General features: G+C 50.9%; 1 protein-coding gene across 1 annotated transcript; it reads left to right on the forward strand.

Annotated features, from left to right (window-relative positions):
• The first annotated feature begins 388 nt into the window (after positions 1–388).
• TRPV5 (transient receptor potential cation channel subfamily V member 5) lies at positions 389–22,090 on the forward strand. Its single transcript, XM_016195442.2, has 15 exons — positions 389–529; positions 2,822–2,919; positions 3,040–3,162; positions 3,543–3,680; positions 3,980–4,078; positions 4,228–4,403; positions 5,027–5,173; positions 7,015–7,227; positions 15,824–15,910; positions 16,009–16,085; positions 16,301–16,466; positions 16,668–16,734; positions 17,797–18,065; positions 19,571–19,677; positions 20,544–22,090. Exons 1-15 carry the CDS (start codon positions 402–404, stop codon positions 20,830–20,832), a joined length of 2,184 nt encoding a protein of 727 aa, XP_016050928.2. The 5' UTR covers positions 389–401; the 3' UTR covers positions 20,833–22,090.
• The last annotated feature ends 584 nt before the right edge of the window (positions 22,091–22,674 follow it).

Consider the following 22,674-nt stretch of genomic DNA (forward strand, 5'->3'; position numbering starts at 1 on the left):
GTGGGACTGGCTCCCAGGCCTCTCACCTTGCTCTCTGTCCTGAATGCTGTGCCCCACCCCTCACCTGTCCAGGTCTCAGCCCCAACCCACTGCCAGAGTTCCCTCCCCTCTTCCCTCCTGGCTCTAGGGCAGGCTCAGTGTCCTAGAGGTTCGCTCTAGAAAGAGCTCCTCCCACCCCAGGTAAAGCTGCTCTCTCCTGGCAGGGCAGCCAGTCCCCAGTGCACATGCACACACACACCCACACCCCACAGCTGCACGCTGCGCACACAAGTCTCACGGGAGATACACTCGCTGTCACTCCCAGCCCCAAGCAAACCGGGCCACTTCCTCGGTAGCTGCCAAGTCTTGGACCTGCCTCCTTACCACGCCCCATCACCTGCCAGTGCCTGCAAGAAGAAGACATGGGGGCTCCTCCACTCAAGGCAAAAGGGCCCTGGACCCACCTTCAGAAACTTCTGACCTCCTGGCTGCTCCGAGAGAAAGACTGGGATCAGCGTCTGGATGAGGCCCACATGCTGCAGCAGAAGAGGTAGGCTGTCCAGGCAGGCGGCACCCCGCCTCTCGCAGATCCGCAGACCTTCCTGCCCACGGGGGCCTATCCCCAGAATTCAGCGCCAAGCACACGGATGTGCCATTTTCCCCCAAGCCACTTACAGTCACAAAACCCGAGTTGCCCCTCTTAGTGGTGGTGGGGGTGGCGCTGGGCCACATAGGGAGGCCTTGCTGCGGGTTCTGTAGATTAATAGACAGGGATCTCACCTGCCTCCCTGGTGGGAGAGGAGGGTGGGGGCCTGGAGGGACCAAAGAGAAGAAGCCAGTGTGTTAGGGGGGTTGTAGGCAGGTGATGGCTGGTGGGGAGCAGATTGCTGGGGAATGGATGAGACCCCGTGGGTTGAGGAAAGAGGGAGGAATTAGCGTTAGTATACGTGGAAATCGGTTGGTGGGAGAGAGGAGAGCTTTGCTCACCGGAGCTGACAGCCAAGGAGGGAAACACAGGCGACCCTGGAGAGTCCTCAGTTCAGTTCCTCTGCCTTTTACTGAGCCTGCCTGCCGTGTGCAGCGGTGTGCCGGGGACTGAGGATACAAACACTGATAACCCCTGTGTCTGCTTCTGGGCCACTCAGCTCAGGTGGGGCCGACACACCTGGGGGCAGGTCATTTCGTGGCTAGTTAGCCCCGAGGTCCACACCCTGGGACTCATCCTGTGGGCGGGCCTCTGACCTGGAGTGTTTGGGGCACTTGTCTGCCATGGGAGAGCAGGGGAATGAACTGAGCACACACTGGCCGATCTGGGTCCAGCCAGGGCTGCTTTCACGGGCAGGTGGCCTCTGCAGTGGCACGGGGCTCTGTGCTTCAGAAAAGCCCTGCACTCCATTAATGCGCTGCTGTTATTATCTGGAAACTCTCAATAATTTTTTTTAATTGTTCAAAATATTACAGATGTCTCTTTTTCTCCCCATTGACCCATGCCATCCCTCCCACCCACCCCGCCCCCCACCCCCGCCCCAGTTCCTCACCACACCATTGTCTACAAGGGGTCCTGCGCTTTCTTTTTGCACCCGGCCTCTCAACTTGCAGGGCTGGGTGCAGTCTAAGCCCTAGTTCCGAAAGGCGCTCTGCTAGCTCAGCAGCACCCACTCCAGGCCCTGCGGTGGAACCTTTGGCCTCCCTGCTCTGTCCCTTGCCTCAGAGTGGGATTAGGGCTGCCTCTGAGAGAGTGGCGTTCCAGACCTCCTCTCTGCAGGGGGCAGGGGCTAGAGGCCAGGGTGACGAGGCTTTGCGCGGTGCCCTCAGCACAGGCCTGAACCCTGGAAGCCCAGCCCTGGCCACCCCGCGCTGGTGCTCCCACCGGACCAAGGGTCCAGGTGAGATGGAGCAGGGCTGGCCCTCCCTCTGGTGGTCCCTCCTGCGAGCGCTTCTCTAAATGCGGGCAGACCTGAGCTCCGCCTGAAGATAAAAAGCTGCTTCCTTAAATAAAGCTTTTCCAATGGCTCGAGGGGATACTGGGAGAGAGGAATTGGGGGCTGGGGGACATCATGGTCACTTGTCAGTTTGTCTTCCTTTTGTGTCTCCCTCATGACCCTTAACCTGCCAGACCCTGTGGTCACCTTCACAGTGAGCTAATCCTGACTTCCCCAGCAGGATCGGCCTCAGCTTTATCTGGTGCTTGGCTCCTCCAGGCAGGGGGAAAACAAAGATTGACCAGGAGAGGTGCCCGGGGATGGGCCTCTCCATGGGACGCCCCCTCACTCCGAGCTGCACCATCTGAGAAGCTGCAGGCTGTCTCCTCAGTTACAACCTGGGTGTTTAGACTCTTCAATGATAGGGTAGCACCCAGAAGGAATAGGTCCTCCATAACCCACCCCAAACTCTCTCTGTCCCCCTCAGGGACATGAATCTAAACAGCCCAGAGGGTAATCAGAACTTCAGCAACTCACAAACACCCGCGGCTCTCACCCTGGCCTGTCTCCCCTCCCTGCCCAGCTTTGATCTCTCAAACTCCTCTTAGTGAAACAGTCGGTTCACAGGCCAGGGTGTCAGCCGGGGACAGAAGCTCCATCTTCCCCACCTGCTCTAGCTCCCCAGGTTCCTGAAACATTACCCAGCTTCGACTGATTCAGCCAGGGCTGATGGCCTCCTCTCTGCGCCACCATGTCCACCCATTTCATAGCCAGGGCCCTCCCCCTCTGAGGGTCACTACAGCCCTCTGTTGAGTCCCCCACTCACAGCCTGAGACCCTCAGGAAGGAAGACTAGTGTGATGTAGGCTCTGCTCTTGGCCTCACTGCAATTCTGTCTCCATCTCATTCATCTTCTCCCAGGATTCAAGAATCTCCACTGCTTCGGGCAGCCAAGGACAATGACTTGTGTGCCCTGAAGAAACTTCTGCTGGACAGAAGCTGCGACTTTCGGCAAAGAGGTGGGCTCGAAGTTCAATGTGGTGGAGATGGGGCTCCTCCACCCAGGACTCCCAGGGTTTCTGGGAAGGGGCCTGTCCCCGGAGGGGAGTGCCTGACCCCCTTATCTTACTGTGCTCCAGGAGCCCTGGGGGAGACGGCGCTGCACATAGCCGCGCTCTATGACAACCTGGAGGCCGCTGCGGTGCTGATAGAGGCTGCCCCGGACCTGGTCTTGGAGCCCACCCTGTGCGAGCCATTTGTAGGTGAGGCGCCTGCACAGTGTTTCAAGGTGGAGACAGGCAGGAGAAATGGGCCTCTGAGTTGGCCTTGGCTTCCACGACTCTTTCAGCCATTTATTCTTTCCCTTCAACTCCTTTCATGTTCCCTGAAGGACAGGACTCTATTTCTTTCACTGTGACACTAGAGTGATTACAATTATGCCCCACACCCAACAGCAAGATGTAGGGACTATACAGCCAGCAGCCTGAGGGACTCATTGCCCTCAGCCCCAGGCCACTCTGTGGAGCCAAGGGCAGAAATCTATTCAAGGATCTGTCAGGGACCCCCTACAAGCCAGGTGGATGGTGCGCCTCTGGAAAACAATGGGGGCAGGCCCCACTACTGAGGGCTCTCTCTGAACCAGGTCAGACTGCACTGCACGTGGCCATCATGAACCAGAACGTGAACTTGGTGCGAGCCCTGCTCATTCACGGGGCCAACGTCTCTGCCAGAGCTACAGGCATAGCTTTCCGCCTCAGTCCCCACAACCACATCTACTATGGTGAGAGCCAGGGCAGGGCTGGGGGAAGGGGAGGTGGGCAGCGGGCAAGAGCAAGGGGAGGGAGGGCTGAGGAGGGCTCTGTGCCTGGGGAAGCTGGAGGGTGGGGTGAAGTCAGCCCTTACGGGGCTTAAGGCCAGAGCCAATCCCCCCAGGGCCCTCTGCACCATCCCTGCCTCTGGTTCTGCTGACAAGTGTCCCCAAGCCCAGAGCCAAGCTGAGCCGAGGACCAGGCAGTCACTGGGGAGGCGCCCGGCCCGGCCCGGCCTGCTCTCATGCCATGGAGCCCTCTGTCTCCTCAGGGGAGCACCCTCTGTCCTTTGCCGCCTGCGTGGGCAGCGAGGAGATCGTGCGTCTGCTCATTGAACACGGAGCCAACATCCGGGCCCAGGACTCTCTGGGTAAGCACTGGAGTGTGGAAAGGACCAGGGAGCAGCCAGGGGGTGGGAGAGGAGCGGCTGGGACAACCGTCAGGCCCACCCTGGGGCGGGCATGGGGACCAGCAGGGCCTTGGGTTCCGTGGCCACGTGACACTCGTGTCCTCCCCCAGGAAACACAGTGTTGCACATACTGGTCTTCCAGCCCAACAAGACCTTTGCCTGCCAGATGTACAACCTGCTGCTGTCCTACGACGGGCGTGGGGGCCACCTGCAGTCCCTGGACCTGGTGCCCAATCACCAGGGTCTCACCCCCTTCAAGCTGGCTGGAGTGGAGGGCAACACTGTGGTGAGGGACACCCCCAACCCTACATGTTATTCTCATGGTCATTCTCCTCAAAACCCCAAAAGGATGGTGGTCCCTGGTCCCTTACTTTCAACTCTGTCACTGAAGCCTCAACCTCAGGAATCCCTTGCTGAGGAGGACCTGAGACCCACCCTTTAGAAGATCTGCAGGGAACCCAAAGCTCTGCTCCCTTTGCCTACTCTACTCAATCATTTTTTTTTATTCTCACCAGAGGATATTTTTCCATTGCTTTTCAGAGAGAGTAGAAGGGAGAGAGAGGGAAAAAACATGGATGTGAGAGAGACACGTCATCGACTAGCTGCCTCCCACATGTGAGCTTTCTACCAAAGTATCAGCCCAAGACCCTGCAGTCCATGGGCCAACACTCTAACCACTGAGCCAAACCGCCTGGGGCTGTCCTCTTCTTTCAGGTCTTTGTAGGGTTTGTGGGAAGGAAAGAAAACCAAAAAATAATAAGGAGGTTCATGTAATCAAAGGCTTGCCACCCCCCTACGGTCCTGTCGGTCAGTCCCCAGGGGTGGGCTCCGGGCTCTTCGGCGGTGGTGCCCCCCGGAACCGGCTCCTCCCACTCTCACCCTCCACTCACCGCACCTGTGTTCTCACAGATGTTCCAACACCTGATGCAGAAGCGGAAGCACATCCAGTGGACCTACGGGCCACTGACCTCCACTCTCTACGACCTCACAGAGATCGACTCCTGGGGGGAGAAGGTGTCCTTTCTGGAACTTGTGGTCTCCTCTAAGAAGCGGGAGGTATGGATGTCATGGAGGATCCGGGACTGTCATGTGTTCCCGCAGAGCCTGCCCATGTGCTAAGATCCTGGGCTCCAGACTCTTCCTTGCCTGATAATAGATGGAGACAAGACTCCTGGGGCCTTTGGGAGAAAAGTCCAATGAACACCCCTTTCCTGACTGCACCTACCCTCTGCTTCGCTTTAGTCTCTTTTCTTTGCCTTTGTCAAACTGACATTTCAGATGAGGAACTCTCCAGATGGAGGTTGCTGCTCACTCATTCATTCATTCATTCATTTGGCATATTGAGGACTTTCTGTGCTCCAGATGCTGCACAAGGAGGTGTGAATGCAGAAATAAGCAAAACACAGTTCCTGTCAGTCAGCTTCCTCAGGTGCAGTCCCTTCCCCAACACTTGCAGTAGAGTACAATGTGTACAACCCCAGGGGCTTGTGCTGTGCTCAGTGGCAGCAAAACCGAGGTTAGATGGGCCAGAGACAAGGTCCCAGGAGTGCTTGATCTGGGTCTTCAAGGAGGAGTTGGGACTCGCCAGGAAAAAGAGGAAAAAGAGCTTTCCAGAGAGGGAAAAACAGTGATCATCCAGACAGGACTGAGCTGAGTGATATGGGGCAAAGGAAAATTTGCTGAAGACAGGTAGAGAGGAGAAAATACTTCGAGCTTCCAGGAACCTCGAAGATAAGTGAGAAGATATAGCTTCTGTTGTTTATTGCCGGTTGATAATTTCCTAGGAGCCCTTCTAGAGCCGTATGACTCAGATGACTGTAAGTACTTCTGTAATGAACAGAAGAAGAAGTGAGTGGCTAGTTTGGATGAACTTTCGCAGAGAATATTCCTGGAAACCTATGCCTCATGCAGGATTTCTTAGGAATTAGAGCCAATCCATCTGGAAGATGGTGCCACCACAGATCCTTGGTCTCCCATGTTCTCCCACAGGTTGTAGTCTTGTCTTTGTCAGCTAGTTTTCTTTCCCTTAGAAATTCTTTTCTAGCTCCTTTTACGTCCCAGGCTGCCTTCTGCCTTAGTTCCACCAGAAGACCCAGGCTCCTACCTTATGGTTAGAGCTACTTTACCTTCCTACCCTGCCCTGCCAAGCACATCTGAAAACTGCACTGTGTCTCTTCTTTCTGCCAATGATTAATCCCTCCAGCTGTGATTTGGATTTGCCTTTTTATACTTTCTCAGCTGTCCATCACCCTCTCACATTTGTCTCTTTAACCTTTCACTACCTGGTTACATGAGAGCACCAACCCACCTGGCTTAGGTCATTGGCACACCCTACCTACTACCTGTGTCCTCTTTCTCCTTTCTCCAGACCGCAAGACTTGTAGAGCAAATCTGGCTACTTCCTTCTTGAACTCCCAATGGCTTCTCATTATGTTCAGGAAGAATAAAAAAAATCAAACTCCCCACCTTAGCATCCATGATGTAGAATGATGTGGCCGTTATCTAATTCATCCATTTGAATTCCTGCCCGTCACCCCCAACAAGTCGTCTCCTGTCCCCAACCACATCTCCTCTGCAAGTGGCTTCTCACACCTGTCTGCCTTGCCCGTTGCTACCACTTCATGGAGTGATCTTCCCAACACTCCCTTCACCCAACGATCTGCTGCTCATTTTTCAAAGCCTCAATGACGTTGTAGTGCCTGTGTTCACTTCTGTAATAGTCTACCTGTAGCAATAACACAAGGCCTAGCATATAGGAAAAGTTTACCAGTTGTCTGTAAGAAAAAAAAAAGATGATGCCAGCGCTGGTGACTGCCCTGCCCATCTGGGATCCAGTGGGAAACCCCGCCCTGCCCACTGTGTTGGTCACCCCAAGCTACACTCTCCTTCTGTGGCAGGCTCGCCAGATCCTGGAGCAGACCCCGGTGAAGCAGTTGGTGAGCTTCAAGTGGAAGAACTACGGGCAGCCCTACTTCTGCGTTCTGGGCGCCTTGTACGTGCTCTACATGATCTGTTTCACCATGTGCTGCGTCTACCGCCCCCTCAAGTCTCGGAGCGACAATCACACAGCCTCCCGAGATATCACCCTCCTGGAACAGAAGCTACTACAGGTGACTCTTTGTAGAAGGGGCTGAAAGGGACTGTAAACATGGGGGATGGTGCTGGAGACCAAAGTGATACCACCCAGGACAGACGCCCCTCACTGGGCTCCAACAGCTGCAGGCTCCTAAGCACCCAGACAGAAATTGGCCGTGAGATACGGGCACCAGAGAGGAGGCTTAATGAGTAAAAGCGCGCTTGTCCAGGTTGCTGTGACTTCCCTCCTTGACTCTGAAAGGATGCTTGGTGTTGGGAACACTGTGCATTGGTAAATTTCCTTTCAGCGCACAGAGAGGACCCGTCTTTCGTAATGTGAACTTGAAAGGAAGCTTTGTTTTCCTAAAGGGAGAGAAATCGCGCTCCAAGTCCATGATGGGTCCGTTTCTGGTCTGCGAGGGCAGCACAGCCCTTCTGGTTTGCACCCTCTCCTGCGTTTGGTCAACACGAGCATGTCGGCAGAATGCGTCAGCTGTCTGACCACCGGTGAGACACGCTGCAGGAGGATGCTTGGGTTGCGTAGCAGGATGAAGCAAGTAACCCCCGAGGTCCCTTTCCTCTGGCGGGCTGGCCTCCTGTGTGTCCTTCAGAGACCCGGGTGGTGAGGACTCTGCGTAGACATGTGAAGAAATGTCAGAGTCTGCCGTTGAAGGGAGCAGACCCTCCTTGGAGTGTAACGGGATGGGTAGGCTCCAGCGAGTACTGAGAATAGGCGGACAGCAAGCGCAGCTACATTAGGCTGGCTGGTTTTTCATAGGACAATTTGTTTTCATCCTGGTGACCTGAAAAGAGCTGAAAGGGGCTACAGGCGTGTGGGCAGAAAGTGAAAGACAGAGGAAGAAGTAAGAGCTAGGTGACTGGAGAAGTGTGCTCTACGCAGTAGGGACCAGCCATGGGTACAGCTCAGCCTGGACTAGGGTGAGAGCAAGAACATCAACTGCCTGCTGGTCAAAGAGCAAGGTCAGACCAAAGACAGTGGTTTGCACAGAGAAGGAACAGGGCCAAGTGCCTCCCTACCCCCCAAAGTAGGTCAGGACACTCTATCTCTCCTGCTTCTGTAACCACCTCTCATTCATAGACAGGTGCTCATGCACCAGAGCCCCTGCCTCTCGTAAGGAAGGATTTGCTGACTTGGTAGAGGAGGGCAGGGGTGCTCGGGGAGGCTGTGTCCTGTGCACCTCAAGCTGGGCATGAGGGTTGCCCCTGGTATGGAGACCACACAGGGAAAAGGGCACTTAGAAGACGGCCAAGTGGACGGGTGAGTGCCTAGAAATTGAAAAAGGTATAAACATGAATGACTTGGGGGTGGCTGGACTTTTCCAACACCCCTGGTCCTCTTTCTGCAGATGAGCTCTTTCTGGGCCTTCCTTTGTCTCAAGCTTATGTAGGGTTTTCCAGATCTGGAATGTAGATAGCGTTCTGGCCCCAGAGTTGGGTGATGCGAGGGATTAATTAGCACTGAGTCTCCTCCCTGTGTGACTCTTTCTCTTTGGGGCAGGACTAATAATGTACAAACATGTTCCTTTGACCCAGATCGTCTAAATTATATTTTATAACCCCTCCCCTTGCCTCAGGACTAGGTGAAGCATAATTATAGCTGACTGAGCCTACCCATTCTCTTTTTTCTCTCCTATTCCTTTCTTTCCTTCTCTGGCATTTTTAACTTTCGCCTTCGCCTTAGGTAAAAGCCTCTTGGGCCCACATAGAAGACTCACGGCTTTCAAATATCTTTACCTTGCTGGGGAAGGGGGCCTAGAGGGTTAGGAATGCTGCTGTAAGGGGGTTGGACAGGAAAGCACACCAATGAAAGGTTCCTCTTCTTTGGCATCGCCCTCTGAGACTTGGTCCTGAGTTTATGGACCATCTGTGTTCCTCTTATTTAGTAGAAAGTCTATTTGGATTAGATTGGGGCTCCCACACTCATCAGCATGATTTGTAAGATCCTGTTTTCACAATGCACCAGATTAGTTAACTAGTAGGAAATTCTCTTTTTTCCTTGCTTTTTTGTCACTTGAAAGTCTTGGGGAAATGAGAATGCACCGATATTAGTGTGTTGACTTGATTAATGCAATTGTTGACAGATTGGTTAGCCCATGGAGCTTTTCCTTAGATAAATGAATACTCTAACCTCCAGTTAAATTCATCAATCTGAATGCACAGGGCTCTCGGTCACTGGAGGATTTCCTCTGTGGATCTCCTGGGTTCTGGAGCAGTCACTGGGCTCCATGGGGACAGCCCAGAGCACCATCTCATGACAGTTGAACTGAAAGAAAAAACTACACACTGTACAAAAGCAGACATATATGAGGATGGAGTTAATCTCTATCTAGTCTTGGAGATATCTTAACGGGTGTCTTCAGCCTAAGATGCTTCATTGTTCAGCCAGAAAAGTTATGCTTTCCCAAAGTTTCCCAAGAACTCTTTAATTAACTGGAGTTAATTTCCTACCTCCATTCAATGCTATTTAGTTTAGGCAGAACAACATGTACTATAGTACTGGTTCTCTTAGGTTTGCAGGTGAGTAGGTTGTTCAAAGTCTAGGAGTCAGGTGGCTTGGATGTCAGTTCTAGCAGATCCTACCTCTGTCTAGATCAGTGGTCTTTAACCAAGACTGCACATTAGAAACACGGGAAGCTGGTAAAGATACCAGTTCTAAGCTGTCACACCTAATAAAACAGAATGTCTAAGCTGAGGCCCTGGCATTGGTGTTTTTAAAAAACTTGTTCGGTGATCCTGACACTTAGCTAAGGCTGAGAACTTCTGGCTTCCATCTTTGAGATCGACTCATCTACAGCTTTCTAGTCTTAAATTGGTCACTCTGATCATTAGATCCCTGATCTGTTGGGCACTCACCATCAGGTTTCCTTTTTGTCTCTTGAAAATTTTCTTGATCTCTTCTCTGCCTCCCCCACTTTACTAATTCATTCATTAAACAAATAATCATCAAGAGCCTCATAGAGCCTAAATATTATTCTAGGCATTAAAATTTTAATGTGGTCAGAACAAAACTGTGCTCTTTGAGAGTTTTCAGACAGGTTTACATTAATTAAATAAATAGATATTTCATTACAAAGTGTGATTGTTACAATTTACATTATTTTTTCCCTGTGGAAAGAAAAAGGACCGTAATATAGCTTGTAACAGGGGCCTGGGCACTCCAGAAGGCCAGAGAAGCCTTCCCTGAGGAAGATCACTGAGCTGAGACCTGGGTAAGAGAGAAAGGTGAAAAGTGAATTCTGAGCAGAAAGGAGGCCTATGCAAAGGCAGGAAGAGCCTCGCCAATACCTGGGCACTGAAAGAAGGCTGGGAGCGCAGGGAGCAGGGGCAGGAGGCTCCAGGTGAGGTTGTCCAGGCGGATCCTTCCCAGATCATCCAGGCCTGCGGGCCACACTGATCGAGAAGCCGTGCTTATCCCAGCAGCAAGGGAGAGCTCCGAAGGATTTTTAGACAAGGGAGGGCCTAGACAAGACTTTATTTTAGAAAAATGTCTCTGTTTTTAGGGTGGAGAAAAGATTGGAGAGGGCCAGGGAGGATGTCGGGAGACCAGTTAAGAGGTAATTACAGGCCAGCAAGTAAGAGACAATGGTTGATTGTCTTTGGGCTGTGATGGGAAACCAAGAGGAAGTGTTGGCATCAGGAAACCGATTGAAGGTAAAATCATTGCTGCTGTGCGATGGATTGGATGCAGAGTGAGGGAGAGGGCCGTGGCGGGCAGGTTTCCATTTATTTTAAATCACACCCTCTCCGCCTGTCACGGTCAGTGGATTGATCTGTCCACACATCATCATTTCGTGTAAGCTCTCAAAGACCCAAGCACCCCAGCTTTTTGAAAACCCCACTGATCTGCAGCTCTACACTGCTTTGCTTAGGGGTCCTAACCACTTACTGTGGAACAATCACAGCAAATTACAGACAGGGAGAGAGATGAAGAGAAACAGGGAGCCTGCTAGGGAAAAGCAGCAGCTACTGAGTGCTCGCTTGGTGCCCTGCACCAGTGCTCCGGGGAGCCTGTGAAAGGGCAGATTCTGGAAGCAAGGCTGGGGTGGGACCTGAGAGTCCGCATTTCTGACTCGCCACTGGGCGATGCTGCGATTTTGTAGATCCCATTTTGGATGACAAAGCACTTTGATATACGTGATTCTCATATGCATCCTAACAAGTGGGCAGCGCTGGGCCTGGGGTTCTGGTCGGCTTCACTCTCAAGCTTCTCCTTTAAAGGGAAGCCAGGCCATCCCTCCCTCCAGCATGATGTGCCGGATTTCAGTTTTCCTTCTCAGGGGACCCACTGCACAAGAAACTCATGTCTCCAGGCTTTGCCCTGAGCCCGGGCCTGCCACACTCACCTTTATCTGGCCACATCTGACCTCTCCCTGGCGAGGTGAGGGGCCCTGGAGTGCAGGGGCGGCGAGTCACACAGGGAAGTGCCTACCAGAAAATAGTTACCAGAGCTGTTTTCTAGATTTGATAATAGGCAACATTTTTGATGTGGTTAACCTCTTGGTGTACAGGGTAACTCCTACTTCTGTGGTAAAGACTCCTCTGTAGAGAGTAGAAATTTCCCAGGTTAATCCTCCTGAGAAAATGCAGAGACCAAGACATGAATGAAATCTTTGGAAAGTAGCCCTAGATGGGAACCAGGAGGCTTTCCCCTTTTTCGGCCCAGTGGTTCTCAACTTGGGGTACATACCAGAAACACCTACATCTAAAGAAAAGAAACGAAAAGAAAAAAAGAGAAAAGAAAAGCTAGCCCTGGCCAGTGTGGCACAGTTCACTGTCCTGTGCACTGAGAGGTGGCCCAGTTCAATTCACGGTCAGGGCACATGCCCAGGTCACAGGCTCCATCCCCAATGGGGGGCATGCAGGAGGCAGCTGAATCCATGTTTCTCTCTCTCTCTCTCTCTCCAAAAATCAATAAAAACATATATATACTTTAAAAAGCTAGGTCTCTGATCCAAACTAATTGGGTGAGAGTGCCCAGTTGTTTCTATGGGCAGCCTGGTTAGAAACCCTTGCACAGTTGAGAGGATCAGAGTAACTCTTCATTATAAGCCAGTAAGGCTCTTTCTGGAAGCTTCATTCCTTGAGAAGGCTGGGATCTTGAGCCTACGAATGGGGTTTGATAACTTTTTCTGGCGCCCTCCCACCTCCCTCCCAGGTTGCCCATGTCCCGCACCCTTCCCCGAGGAGGCGTACAGTTGTGCTGTGCACACCCTTCTGGGGATTTCCTTCAAGGCAGTGAGCTCGGCCGGCTGATAAGTGAGAGCAAGCTCGCTGGAGTCAGCCTCTGCAGGGGAGTTAGCTGTTGACAACTCCTGAAATTTCAAGCCACATGATGATGTAAAGACTTCTGGTCATTGCTGAAAGGCATTTGTTTTTAAAAGGGCGGGGTGGAATATTTTCTCAGTATAATATTAGCCAAGCCTGCTTAAGTGACCTTGAGTTAAGAATCTGAAAATCCCAGAAAAGCCCAATCAGTTGTCACCCTTTCCCCCATTCCCACTTTCTGAGTCCCCCTTGACCATTCCTCTGTAACCCTCAGATCGTGCTTGGCTGGTACCTGCCTGCTCACCTCTCTCTTCTTTCTTATTATGGGAGCACCTCCTATGTTGTGCATTGTGGGTGAAATGTCAGAGTTAGATGTCCCCGCTCTCAGGGAGCTCTAAGATTACTGGTGAGACCTGGAGGACCCAGGCGACCTCAGTGTGCTGGGTGAGGGCCAAGAGCAGAGAGTGGCTCCATGGACCTGCAGAAGAGACACCTGACCCAGGAGCAGGGCTGTGACTTGTCTTGAGGATTCAGTAAGGGTGAGCCGGGAAAACGGGGTGGAGGAAGGAGACCGTGGCACTCTACCTCCTGGTTTAAGGGAGAGGACCTTTGGCGACAGAGTGGTGGAGAAAATGACTTTTTAGGGCAGTCAGATTCCAGGTGGAGCAGAGACAAAAGCTTGGGGTCCCTGGACACATGTCACTCACCGATGAACTCATGCAGGAACACCTTCCTGCAAAAGAATCTGATGAACGAGCTGACAGTGCTGGTGAGAGGACATCCCAGAAGGTGTTGGCGAGGGAAACTGTCCGCAACGGTCGCCATTAGCTGGGGGTTTCACCTTTTCATCTCTAGGGAAGAGCTGATGTCACTCTCTCGCTGGCCCCCGGGGGTGCTCTGATCCCCCACAAATCACCTGGCCACCTCGTGCACAGTCACTTCCTTTTCTTCTTAGTCGAGCGAAGGGAAGGTTGGTGGCAGTCTTCTAGACATACTCAACTAAGAGACAATGTTTTTGTTTTTATAATTTTTTAAAAATGTGTTTGTTTTTTCTAAAAAAATGGAATTTTAGAGAGACAGGAAGGGAAAAGGAGAGAAAAACATCAACTGGCTGCCTCCTGCACACCCCCTACTGGAGATCGAGCCTGCATGGGCCCTGACCAGGAATCAAACCTGAGACTTTTTGTGCAAGGACCGATGCTCAACCAACAGAGGCGCACCTGCCAGGGCCAGGATACAGTTTTAAAATGAATTCAAAAATTTATATGGGCACATATATGGCGTAGATGTAGTTATCTATTTTTATATTTAATGTTATTTTGTTTCTATAGTTAATGTACTTATTTATCCTATTACTACCTGATCTCAAAAGGAGTCAGCATGTTGTACAATTAGAGACAGATGCCACAGGCACATTAAGACAAAGAAGGAACAAGGCCCATGAACTGAATTTCAGGACAGAGGAGAGGGTTTCCAAAGTATTTGCTAGAGCTCAGGATGAAGAGAGAAACCTGGGCTTCTTTAGAAGCAAGGGGAAAAGGAAATTTCCCATTATATGATAAAATAAAATTCACCAATTTCTTAAGAAAGGCAAATGTCAGAGAAGTTTACAGACCATCAATTCTTTTAACAAAAATGTAACTGGAGTCTAGTCACAGGCTGTTAGATCACACTGTTCCCCAGGCACACAGACGCCAACTCTTTTCCTGGTCTTTCCTGGCCCCATGTGATGTAGCTGAAACATTTCTACCGTCTGTTGGTCAGTCTGGCCCTCAAGGCTATCTCCTTGGCTTCTTCTGAGATGATCTGATCTACACATTCTGAGCTGTGGGCACTGGTGGGCCCTTTTTAATGCCATAGGTCACCTCCTTCCATATGGCAACTCTTCCTGTTCCTAAAGCCATGCCTCTCGCTGGACCGGCGAGTGCACCGTGCACTAGCCTGCAGAGGACGCCTAGAGATTCCCGTTTATCAGCAGGGTGAAGATGCTTAGCATCCCTTATGCCTCATGAGCAACCACATCCTCCCAAGCTGAGATCATCAACTTTCCCACTGGCCCCGGGGTCCCTGAACTCCTATCTTGGGTACACTATTCAGGGTTGTGACCTTGGAGAACAGAGTTCCCAAAAGCCAAAAACGTACTTGAATGTGTTAAAATTATTTGTCCAATTTGATGTGGGGCTTACATACTTGTGAACAGTTTCCTGGAAGGAAGGCCTGTGGTCTTTATGATATTCTCAGATGGGCTCAACTTCAAAAAAGTTAAGGATCGTTCTTGTAGAATTCTATCGCTACATCTGCATGACGTTGCAGAGACTTCCACTGTGACGTCAAATGCACAGATGGTCTTCTTTCCATCTTGAACTTGGGACTATACGTTCCATACCTACTGCTCAGGACAAGGCATGGGCCCTTCCTAAAATCCGTATGGTGTCTCTAGCACCTTGCCTGCCCTTTTCTCTATTGTCAAGCCATAATAAAACCGCAATAAACATATCTATAGTGCTTTATGGTTTATGAAGTACATCCAAATATATCCTCTAATTCCAATCAGAGTTTCCATTTTACAGGTGGGAAACCTCAAGGAAGGTCTAGTGACTCATTCAAGGTTTCGCTGGAGCTGGTGGGTTCTGGTTCCACATGGGAAACTGAAATCTGTGATGTTTGTAGTCTCTTCTCCCTGCCAGGAACCACGAGGGGATCGGAAAAGCTGGACTTTCTGCATAGCTGAAACTAATCCAAGCCACTGATGCCTCTTCCTGTTACAGTAACTTTCTAAACCTGATGTTCCGAAATGCGATCTGAGCCCCTCAGTACTTATATCATAAATTACCGCTCCTAAGCTAGTACAAAAGATGATTTGCTAAGGTGTCTGCTCAAGTTATCAACATAGGAAACATGTATTAACCCTTGGATGCACACACCAATGTCCTGGTCACAGAGTTAGCCTCAAGGACAAATACCATCAAGGGGTGGTGGTGGTGGTGGTAAGGTGAACCCTTCATCATTTTGATTTTTTTAAAAATATCTTTATTGGCTTCAGAGAGAAGAAGGGAGAGGGAGAGAGAGATAGAAACATCAATGATGAGAGAGTCATTGACCGGCTGCCTCCTGTACGTCCCCTGCTGGGGAGCAAGCCCGCAACCCGGGCATGTGCCATGTCCCCAGGCATGTGGGGAATTGAACCACAGTCTCCTCCTGGATCATAGATTGATGCTCAACCCCTGAGCCACGCCAGCAAGGCATCATTGTGAATAGACTTTAGTTACTTTCGACCTCTCGCCCAGAAGGATTGGAGTCTCCATCCATGAGAAAGCATTTCTCATCCTGAACTTCCCCCCACAGGAGGCCTATGTAACGGAACAGGATAAAATCCGGCTGGTGGGGGAGCTGGTGACCATCATCGGGGCTGTGATCATGCTGTTCCTAGAGGTGAGGTCCAGGTGGGGTGCAGGCCCAGGCCATCGATCTGCGGCCCCAGGCGGAACTGCCATCTCCATGGTCTTTTTGTTCTACTGGCCCCTTCCCAGATCCCAGACATCTTCAGGGTGGGTGCCTCCCGCTATTTTGGACAGACCGTCCTTGGTGGGCCGTTCCATGTCATCATGTGAGTGTCCCTTCCTTCCGACCCCATGCCTTCCCTCACCAGAACTGTTCCAGGTCCCTCTGGGACCTAGACTCAGATGACTCTTCTCATGTGTGTGTTTTAGATGTAAAAACTAAGCCTGAGTGTGTGGGTACCACCTTAGTCATGCCTGTGCTGGAGGGGACCTAGAATATTTCCAGCCTCCCCCTCACTCCCTACTCCCTGCTCTCTCCCAGCATCACCTCTGCCTCCCTAGTGTTGGTGACCATGGTGATGAGGCTCTCTAACACCAGAGGGGAGGTGGTCCCTATGTCCCTTGCCCTGGTGCTGGGCTGGTGCAGCGTCATATACTTTGCTCGAGGATTCCAGATGCTGGGTCCCTTCAGCATCATGATCCAGAAGGTCAGTGCTTTCCCCAAAGTTTCCTCTCTCTTCAGCTGTTAGGGCTTTCCTGGACAGAGGGGGGGGGGTGGGGACCAAAATAGAAAGTGCTGCTCAGAGTGGGTCTGGGGGGAACTCCAGGGACCTCCTGGTCTATTAGCAATAGCTCCACAGATGGGAAAGGATTCACTCCCGCCCCCTGCCCTTCTCTGTTTCCTGTAGATGATTTTTGGAGACCTGCTGCGTTTCTGCTGGCTAATGGCTGTGGTTATTCTGGGATTTGCCTCAGGTAAGAGCACAGCTCCCTCCCCCGCAGATCCTTGGATCCAATTCTCCAGAGTTCACTCTCACTCTTGCTCTCAGTCCTCATTTGCACTCCCATTTGCTCTCCCACCACCACCCCAGTGGGAAGTGAGTCAAAAAGCAACTGAGGCCCGTAGAATCTGGGTCACTCAGGTTGGCCTAGGAGGTGGACCCATGTGCTCTGAATTTCTGAACCAATAACGTTGGTGTTGACTATCTGCCCTGCAAGATCTTTAAAAGACACATAGAAAAAGGGCTTTGGTGCGGAAGGGGCATTACACAGGAAAGACTGGCCACCCGTGGAGCCCAGAAAATGACGTAGGCAAACAGAAGCAGTGCGGTATTTAGCTTTCTGTTTACACTCTAGAAGAAGGAACAAAGCATTCAATAACACAACGTGCTTTGTTTTCTGTGTGCTCAAAGTTGAAGAAAAAAAAAGGAAAGGATTCTCAAAAGGAGGTACAAAAAATGTTTGGGGAGTTTGAGGAACGAGAGAGGAAAACAGACGGAGAGTCGTGAAGACAGACTGGGCAGAGAGGGGAGGGCCAGGGAAAGGAATGGGTGGAAGAAAGGTTTTAGGGAAAGGCAGGAAGAGCAGGGAAGAACCAAAAGTGGCTACTCTAATCCAGTCTATAGCAGGACACCCATATGACAAGGGGGTCTGCTACATGACATCTGAAGGCCCCCACCCCAACTCTAAAAGACCAGGGCTCAGTACAAAGGGTACTGTTCCTGTCCTAGGAATTCCCTGTTGAACGGGGGAATCCCATAAAACAGTTGACCAAAAATTTGCACCAACAGCTGAACTATAAAAGGGTAAAGCTGTAAAAAAATATATATACATGTGAGTATTAACATTGTCCAGAGTGATGAATTTGGTCCTAGGGCGCCTCAGGATTAGCCAGGTCCACAGGCGGGGACTCCCGCGTTTGCACTCACACATCTCTGTGCGTGTGCGTGCACTCGGGGCGTGCGGGTTGTGCGGGAGGCGGAACGGCCGCTCACCGCCACCCCTCCCGCGCCCTTGCCCCGCGTCCCCGCCGAGCAGCGTTCTTCATCATCTTCCAGACGGAGGACCCGAGCAAGCTGGGGGAGTTCTACGACTACCCCACGGCGCTCTTCAGCACCTTCGAGCTCTTCCTCACCCTCATCGACGGCCCCGCCAACTACAACGTGGACCTGCCCTTCATGTACAGCATCACCTACGCCGCCTTCGCTGTCATCGCCACCCTGCTGATGCTCAACCTCTTCATAGCCATGATGGGCGACACTCACTGGCGGGTGGCCCAGGAGCGGGACGAGCTCTGGAGGGCCCAGGTGCGTTTAGCAGTGTCGGTCTCCCCGAGGAGCAGGGGGTGGGGAGAGCACTCGGAGGGTTATGTCAGGGTGGGTGACCCTTAGGGGAGTACAGAACACCCAGCGGGGCTGTCCCCTCCACAGAGGTACATCTGGACAGATGGAGGGGACAGAAACAGGGTGAAATGGTAGCAATAGGTAGGATCAACCCCAGGATCTAAGGAGATTGATCACGGTCAAGAGAAGACAAGGACTGTAAGAGTAGACAGTGGAGAACTGGGCTTTTGAAAGGGTTGGCAGTCCCCTTGATTCATAGAGCTCCCTGGCCCCAATCCATCCTGACTGCGCCCTCCCGTTCCTGCCCTAAGAGGTCATGGTCCTTTCAAAACTGGGATGGTCCTGCTGTGATCAGAGGAATGCAGGGGGGCAGGCCCGTCCCGGCTTTGGACACTCTTCTATGAATAGCACCTAAAACTGAGTCAGGTCTTCTCGTTTGGCCCCAGTTAATCTTATGGTCAACTAGAACCCCGAATCTCTGTTACACAACTTAGCTAAGCTCCTCCTCTGTTTCCCTGTACTTACATGGATACTTGAGTCTTAAACGTAAGTGGAGGACCTTACGTTTGGTTTCCTTAAACTTTATGTTCTTGGTTTCTGCCCAGCATTCCTGTCTGCTGAGATCATTTTTATATTGCTTCTGCCACCTTGCAAAGGACATATCCCTCCCTATTTTGTGTCACAGGCATATTTGATAAGTTTTCCTTCTATGTTTCATCTGAGTAATTAATGAGGGCTGGGCAAAGTACAGAACATGTGATATGCTACCAGAATTTTCCCTGCCAAGTGTGTCACCATTAACCCACTCTTCCCCCTCCTAGGACGTGGGTATTTAATTTGCTACAAATTCCCTAAACACTAGCAGCATTACTTCATCTTTAAGACAATAGAGATTTTATTTAATTATTTTATTTAAATCAAGACAGTCGGTCTATGGCTTTCCTATGAAAGCAAATGAGATCACTTTGGAGTGACTCATTTTCCATGAATCTGAATACTAATGAAGGGGTCACTGGATTATTCAAAATACTCATAAAGCCCGGCCGGGCGGGGCTCAGTGGCTGAGCATTGACCTATAATCCAGGAGATGGAGGTTCGATTCCCTATCAGGGCACATGCCCGGATTGCGGGCTCAATTCCCAGTAGGGGGCGTGCAGGAGGCAGCCGATCAGTGACTCTCTCATCACTGATGTTTCTCTCTCTCTCCCTCTCCCTTCCTCTCTCTGAAATCAATAAAGACATATTAAAAAACAAAAACTCATAAAATATTCTTCCTCTTTTTATGATGAATAAAAAGTAAAGCAGATAGCATGGTGCCTGGCACAGGCTAGGAGATGGACAAATGACCGTCATCTCCACTGCTCCCTGGTGTCCTCACGCCACCGTTTCCCTTGCACTCTCTGTGGCCTCCGGTGTTCTCCGAACCCCGTATCTTTCTGAGTTCTCCCTCTCCTCCCTCGCCCTTCCAGATCGTGGCCACCACCGTGATGCTGGAGAGGAAGATGCCTCGCTTCCTGTGGCCTCGCTCCGGGATCTGTGGGTACAAGTACGGGCTGGGGGACCGCTGGTTCCTGAGGTGAGTGGCCATGTGCACGCACCAACTGGAAATGTGTGTGACGCCACGGGAGCAAGGGTGACCAGCTCCTCACTTATCACCCTCCCCCCATGCTCGAGATCCCAAATTGGGCCCAAAGGAGAAGTCCCCGCTCTGTGAAGTGAGCCCGCATTAGCCGGGCTGAGGGAGGAGGCTGGCGCTGAGCGGGGATAGAAGGAATGGCGATAGTCGAGGCCAGGCTGTGGCCGTCAGGGCAGTAACGTGTGAGAAGCTACGTGCGGGGTGTTCCCCCCAAAACGTATACACACTGTAACAGCTGATGGATCAATTTTGAAAATGAAATGCATTTTAATAAACACTGCCTTTATATTTATTCAAAGTGTGTGTATACATTTTGGGGGGACACCCTATCTATGTGTCCATATTCAGATGTGGGCGCGGGTTACTCAACTTGTTTTAGTCTTGTTCCTAGTGGACCCCCATTTCTAGTATATTCTTGCCTTGAAGCTAACCTCCTTCATACTCTATTCTTAGCGCCTAACCTGGCCCTCCCCTCCCCTTATTTATGGCCTGAATTGTGTGTCATCCTGGTGACATAGCTGTCTCAGTTGGCTTCATTTCTCTTTCATATTCACCCGAATCGCCCCACGGCCATACCCACGCTCAAGTCCTGAGTTCAAGACCCCTTCGGTCCCCACCCGAGCTGGCCCTCCATTTGACTGCACCTTCCCTCACTTGACCCGGGGTGCTCTTCTTACATCACCCCTGCTCCCCGCCTTCCCCTTTCCTCTTGACCCAGTTTCCTACCCGTGCCCCATCCACCTGTGTTGCGCCCCGGGCCCACCTCTCCCCACCTCAGCTGGGTGCTTTCCCTTTTCCCGCCTCAGAATCGAGAGCCTCCATGATCAAAATCCTCTGCGGGTGCTTCGCTACGTGGAAGCTTTCAAGTCCTCAGACAAGGAGGATGAACATCTTTCTGAGAAACATCTCTCTGTGGTTGAAAGGGGGACTCGAGCCAGAAGCTCCCTGACCCTCCCAACGCCCTCCCTGTCCCGGACCACATCCCGCAGCAGCAGTCACTGGGGCTGGGAGATCCTTCGTCGCAACACCCTGGGACACTTGAATCTTGGACTGGAGCTTGGTGAGGGGGATGGAGAAGAAAACATGTATCTATGATTAGGGGCCTTGCTGCTCTTCACGTAACTCCAAGTGGCCTGCCTGCGGGAGGAGGCAGAGAGAGAGACACTTTCCCATGCAAGTATCTAACTTCCATGCTGTTAACAATGGCAGGGGATAGAATAATTCTTCAAGGCCATGCCTCAGCTTTCATCTAAGCATTTCTGGAGATGGGCAGTAGGCATGTGTTGTCCTACACATCTTCTGAAAGCCCCATATCTTGGGAAATGAAGGTCTTTTTTTTGAGCAAAGTTGGGCTTGGCCATTAAAGACGTGAGGTGCGGGTGCTGGACTAATAACATCTGGATCATCCTTCTACCCCCTGAAGGTACTGGAAAGTAGCCTGCTGTGTAGCCTGCCTGGCTCCACATGGGAAGAGGCAGGCACAGCCCTGAGGTAGTGGCCCTTCCCTTTTTCCTGTAGCCTCAAAGGACTCTCTCCCCACCTAGCAACCAAACCCCAACTAGATAACTGCAAGAAGAAAGGTCCTTTGCCCTTGCTTTATTGAAAAAATATTTATTGTAGTAATATACACACAGAATCGATCACTTGAATCATTTTTAGGTATATGATTCCATGGCATTAATTACATTCACAGTATTGTACAACTATCACCAGTATTTATCTATAGAACTTTTTCACCATCTCAAGGTGGAACTCCTCTACCCATTAAACGTTAACTCCCCACCATCCCCTAATAATCAATATTCTACTTTCTGTTACAAATTGGACTACTCTAGGCACCTCACAAAAGTGGAATCATGCAATATTAGTTCTGCCGTGCCTGGTGTATTTCACTTAGCACAGTGCTTTCAAGATTCATCCATGTAGCCTGTATAAGAATCTCATTGCTTTTAAAGACCAACTAATAATTTAATTGTATGCATATACAATTTTTTTTAATCCATTCATCCATGGTTAGACATTTGGGTTGTTTCCACCTTTTGGCTATTGTGAGTAATACTGTTACGAATATTGGTGTGCAATTATGTAAGCCCCTGCTTTCAATTCCTTTGGGGATATACCTACAAGTGGAATTGCTCGATCTTATGGTAATCTTTGCCAATTTTTTGAGAGCCTGCCGTACTCTTTTCCATAGTGACTGTGCTATTTTACATTTCCTCCAGCAATATACAAGCATTCCAGTTCCTCCACATCCTCACCAATACTTGTTACTTTCTGTTTGTTGTTGCTGTCAGTAGCCATCCCAATGGATGTGAAGTTTATCTTATTGTGGTTTTGATTTGCATTTCCTTAATGCCCACCTTTTTTGTGTGCTTATTGGCCAGCTGTGAATCTTTTTTTTAAAGAAACGTCTATTGAAGTCCTGTGCCCATGTTTGAATTGTGTTGATTTGCCCATGTTTGAACTGTGCTGATTGTTTGTCGTTGTTTCTGAGTTGTCTCATCCTTGCTCTTTGAGGCTCGGAGTCTAAAGTGTTTGTATCTCGTTTGCATCCTGGTGTGTTTTTAAGTATATGTGGTAAATGATGCCTTTCTATGCTTGAGTGGCCCAAACATGTCTTTTATGGGACTATCCCTGGTCTGTCTCTCAGGTGGCTCATTAGCAGCTGATCATCCTTGTGTCTGAAGGTAGCTCTCTTCCTGATGTCCCCTGCCACCCTCATCTCCCTTTGTCCCTGTGCTGAGCTGTTGGGTGGATGACAACCACAGAAGAGGGGCATCCCTCTTCAGGAAGGAAACTGGTAACTGGGCGCCCACCACAGGAACTCAGGTGCAGCTTCCCTCTGGTCTCCCAGCCCTTCTCATCCCGGCCCCATTATGACCCTCACCAAAAAGCCATGATAACTTTTAAAAGGATTGTGCTCTACAACAGCAAAGA

This window comes from Miniopterus natalensis, chromosome 10, assembly GCF_054644295.1.
Source record: "Miniopterus natalensis isolate mMinNat1 chromosome 10, mMinNat1.hap1, whole genome shotgun sequence".
NCBI classification, from domain to species: domain Eukaryota; kingdom Metazoa; phylum Chordata; class Mammalia; order Chiroptera; family Miniopteridae; genus Miniopterus; species Miniopterus natalensis.

Excerpts from the sequence above, each read along its gene's own strand:
- TRPV5 (XM_016195442.2), top strand. The coding sequence starts at position 402 with ATGGGGGCTCCTCCACTCAAGGCAAAAGGGCCCTGGACCCACCTTCAG. Across the intron at positions 3,163-3,542 it reads CCTGTGCGAGCCATTTGTAG|GTCAGACTGCACTGCACGTG; the intron begins GTGAGGCGCCTG and ends TCTCTGAACCAG. Across the intron at positions 4,404-5,026 it reads GAGTGGAGGGCAACACTGTG|ATGTTCCAACACCTGATGCA; the intron begins GTGAGGGACACC and ends GTGTTCTCACAG.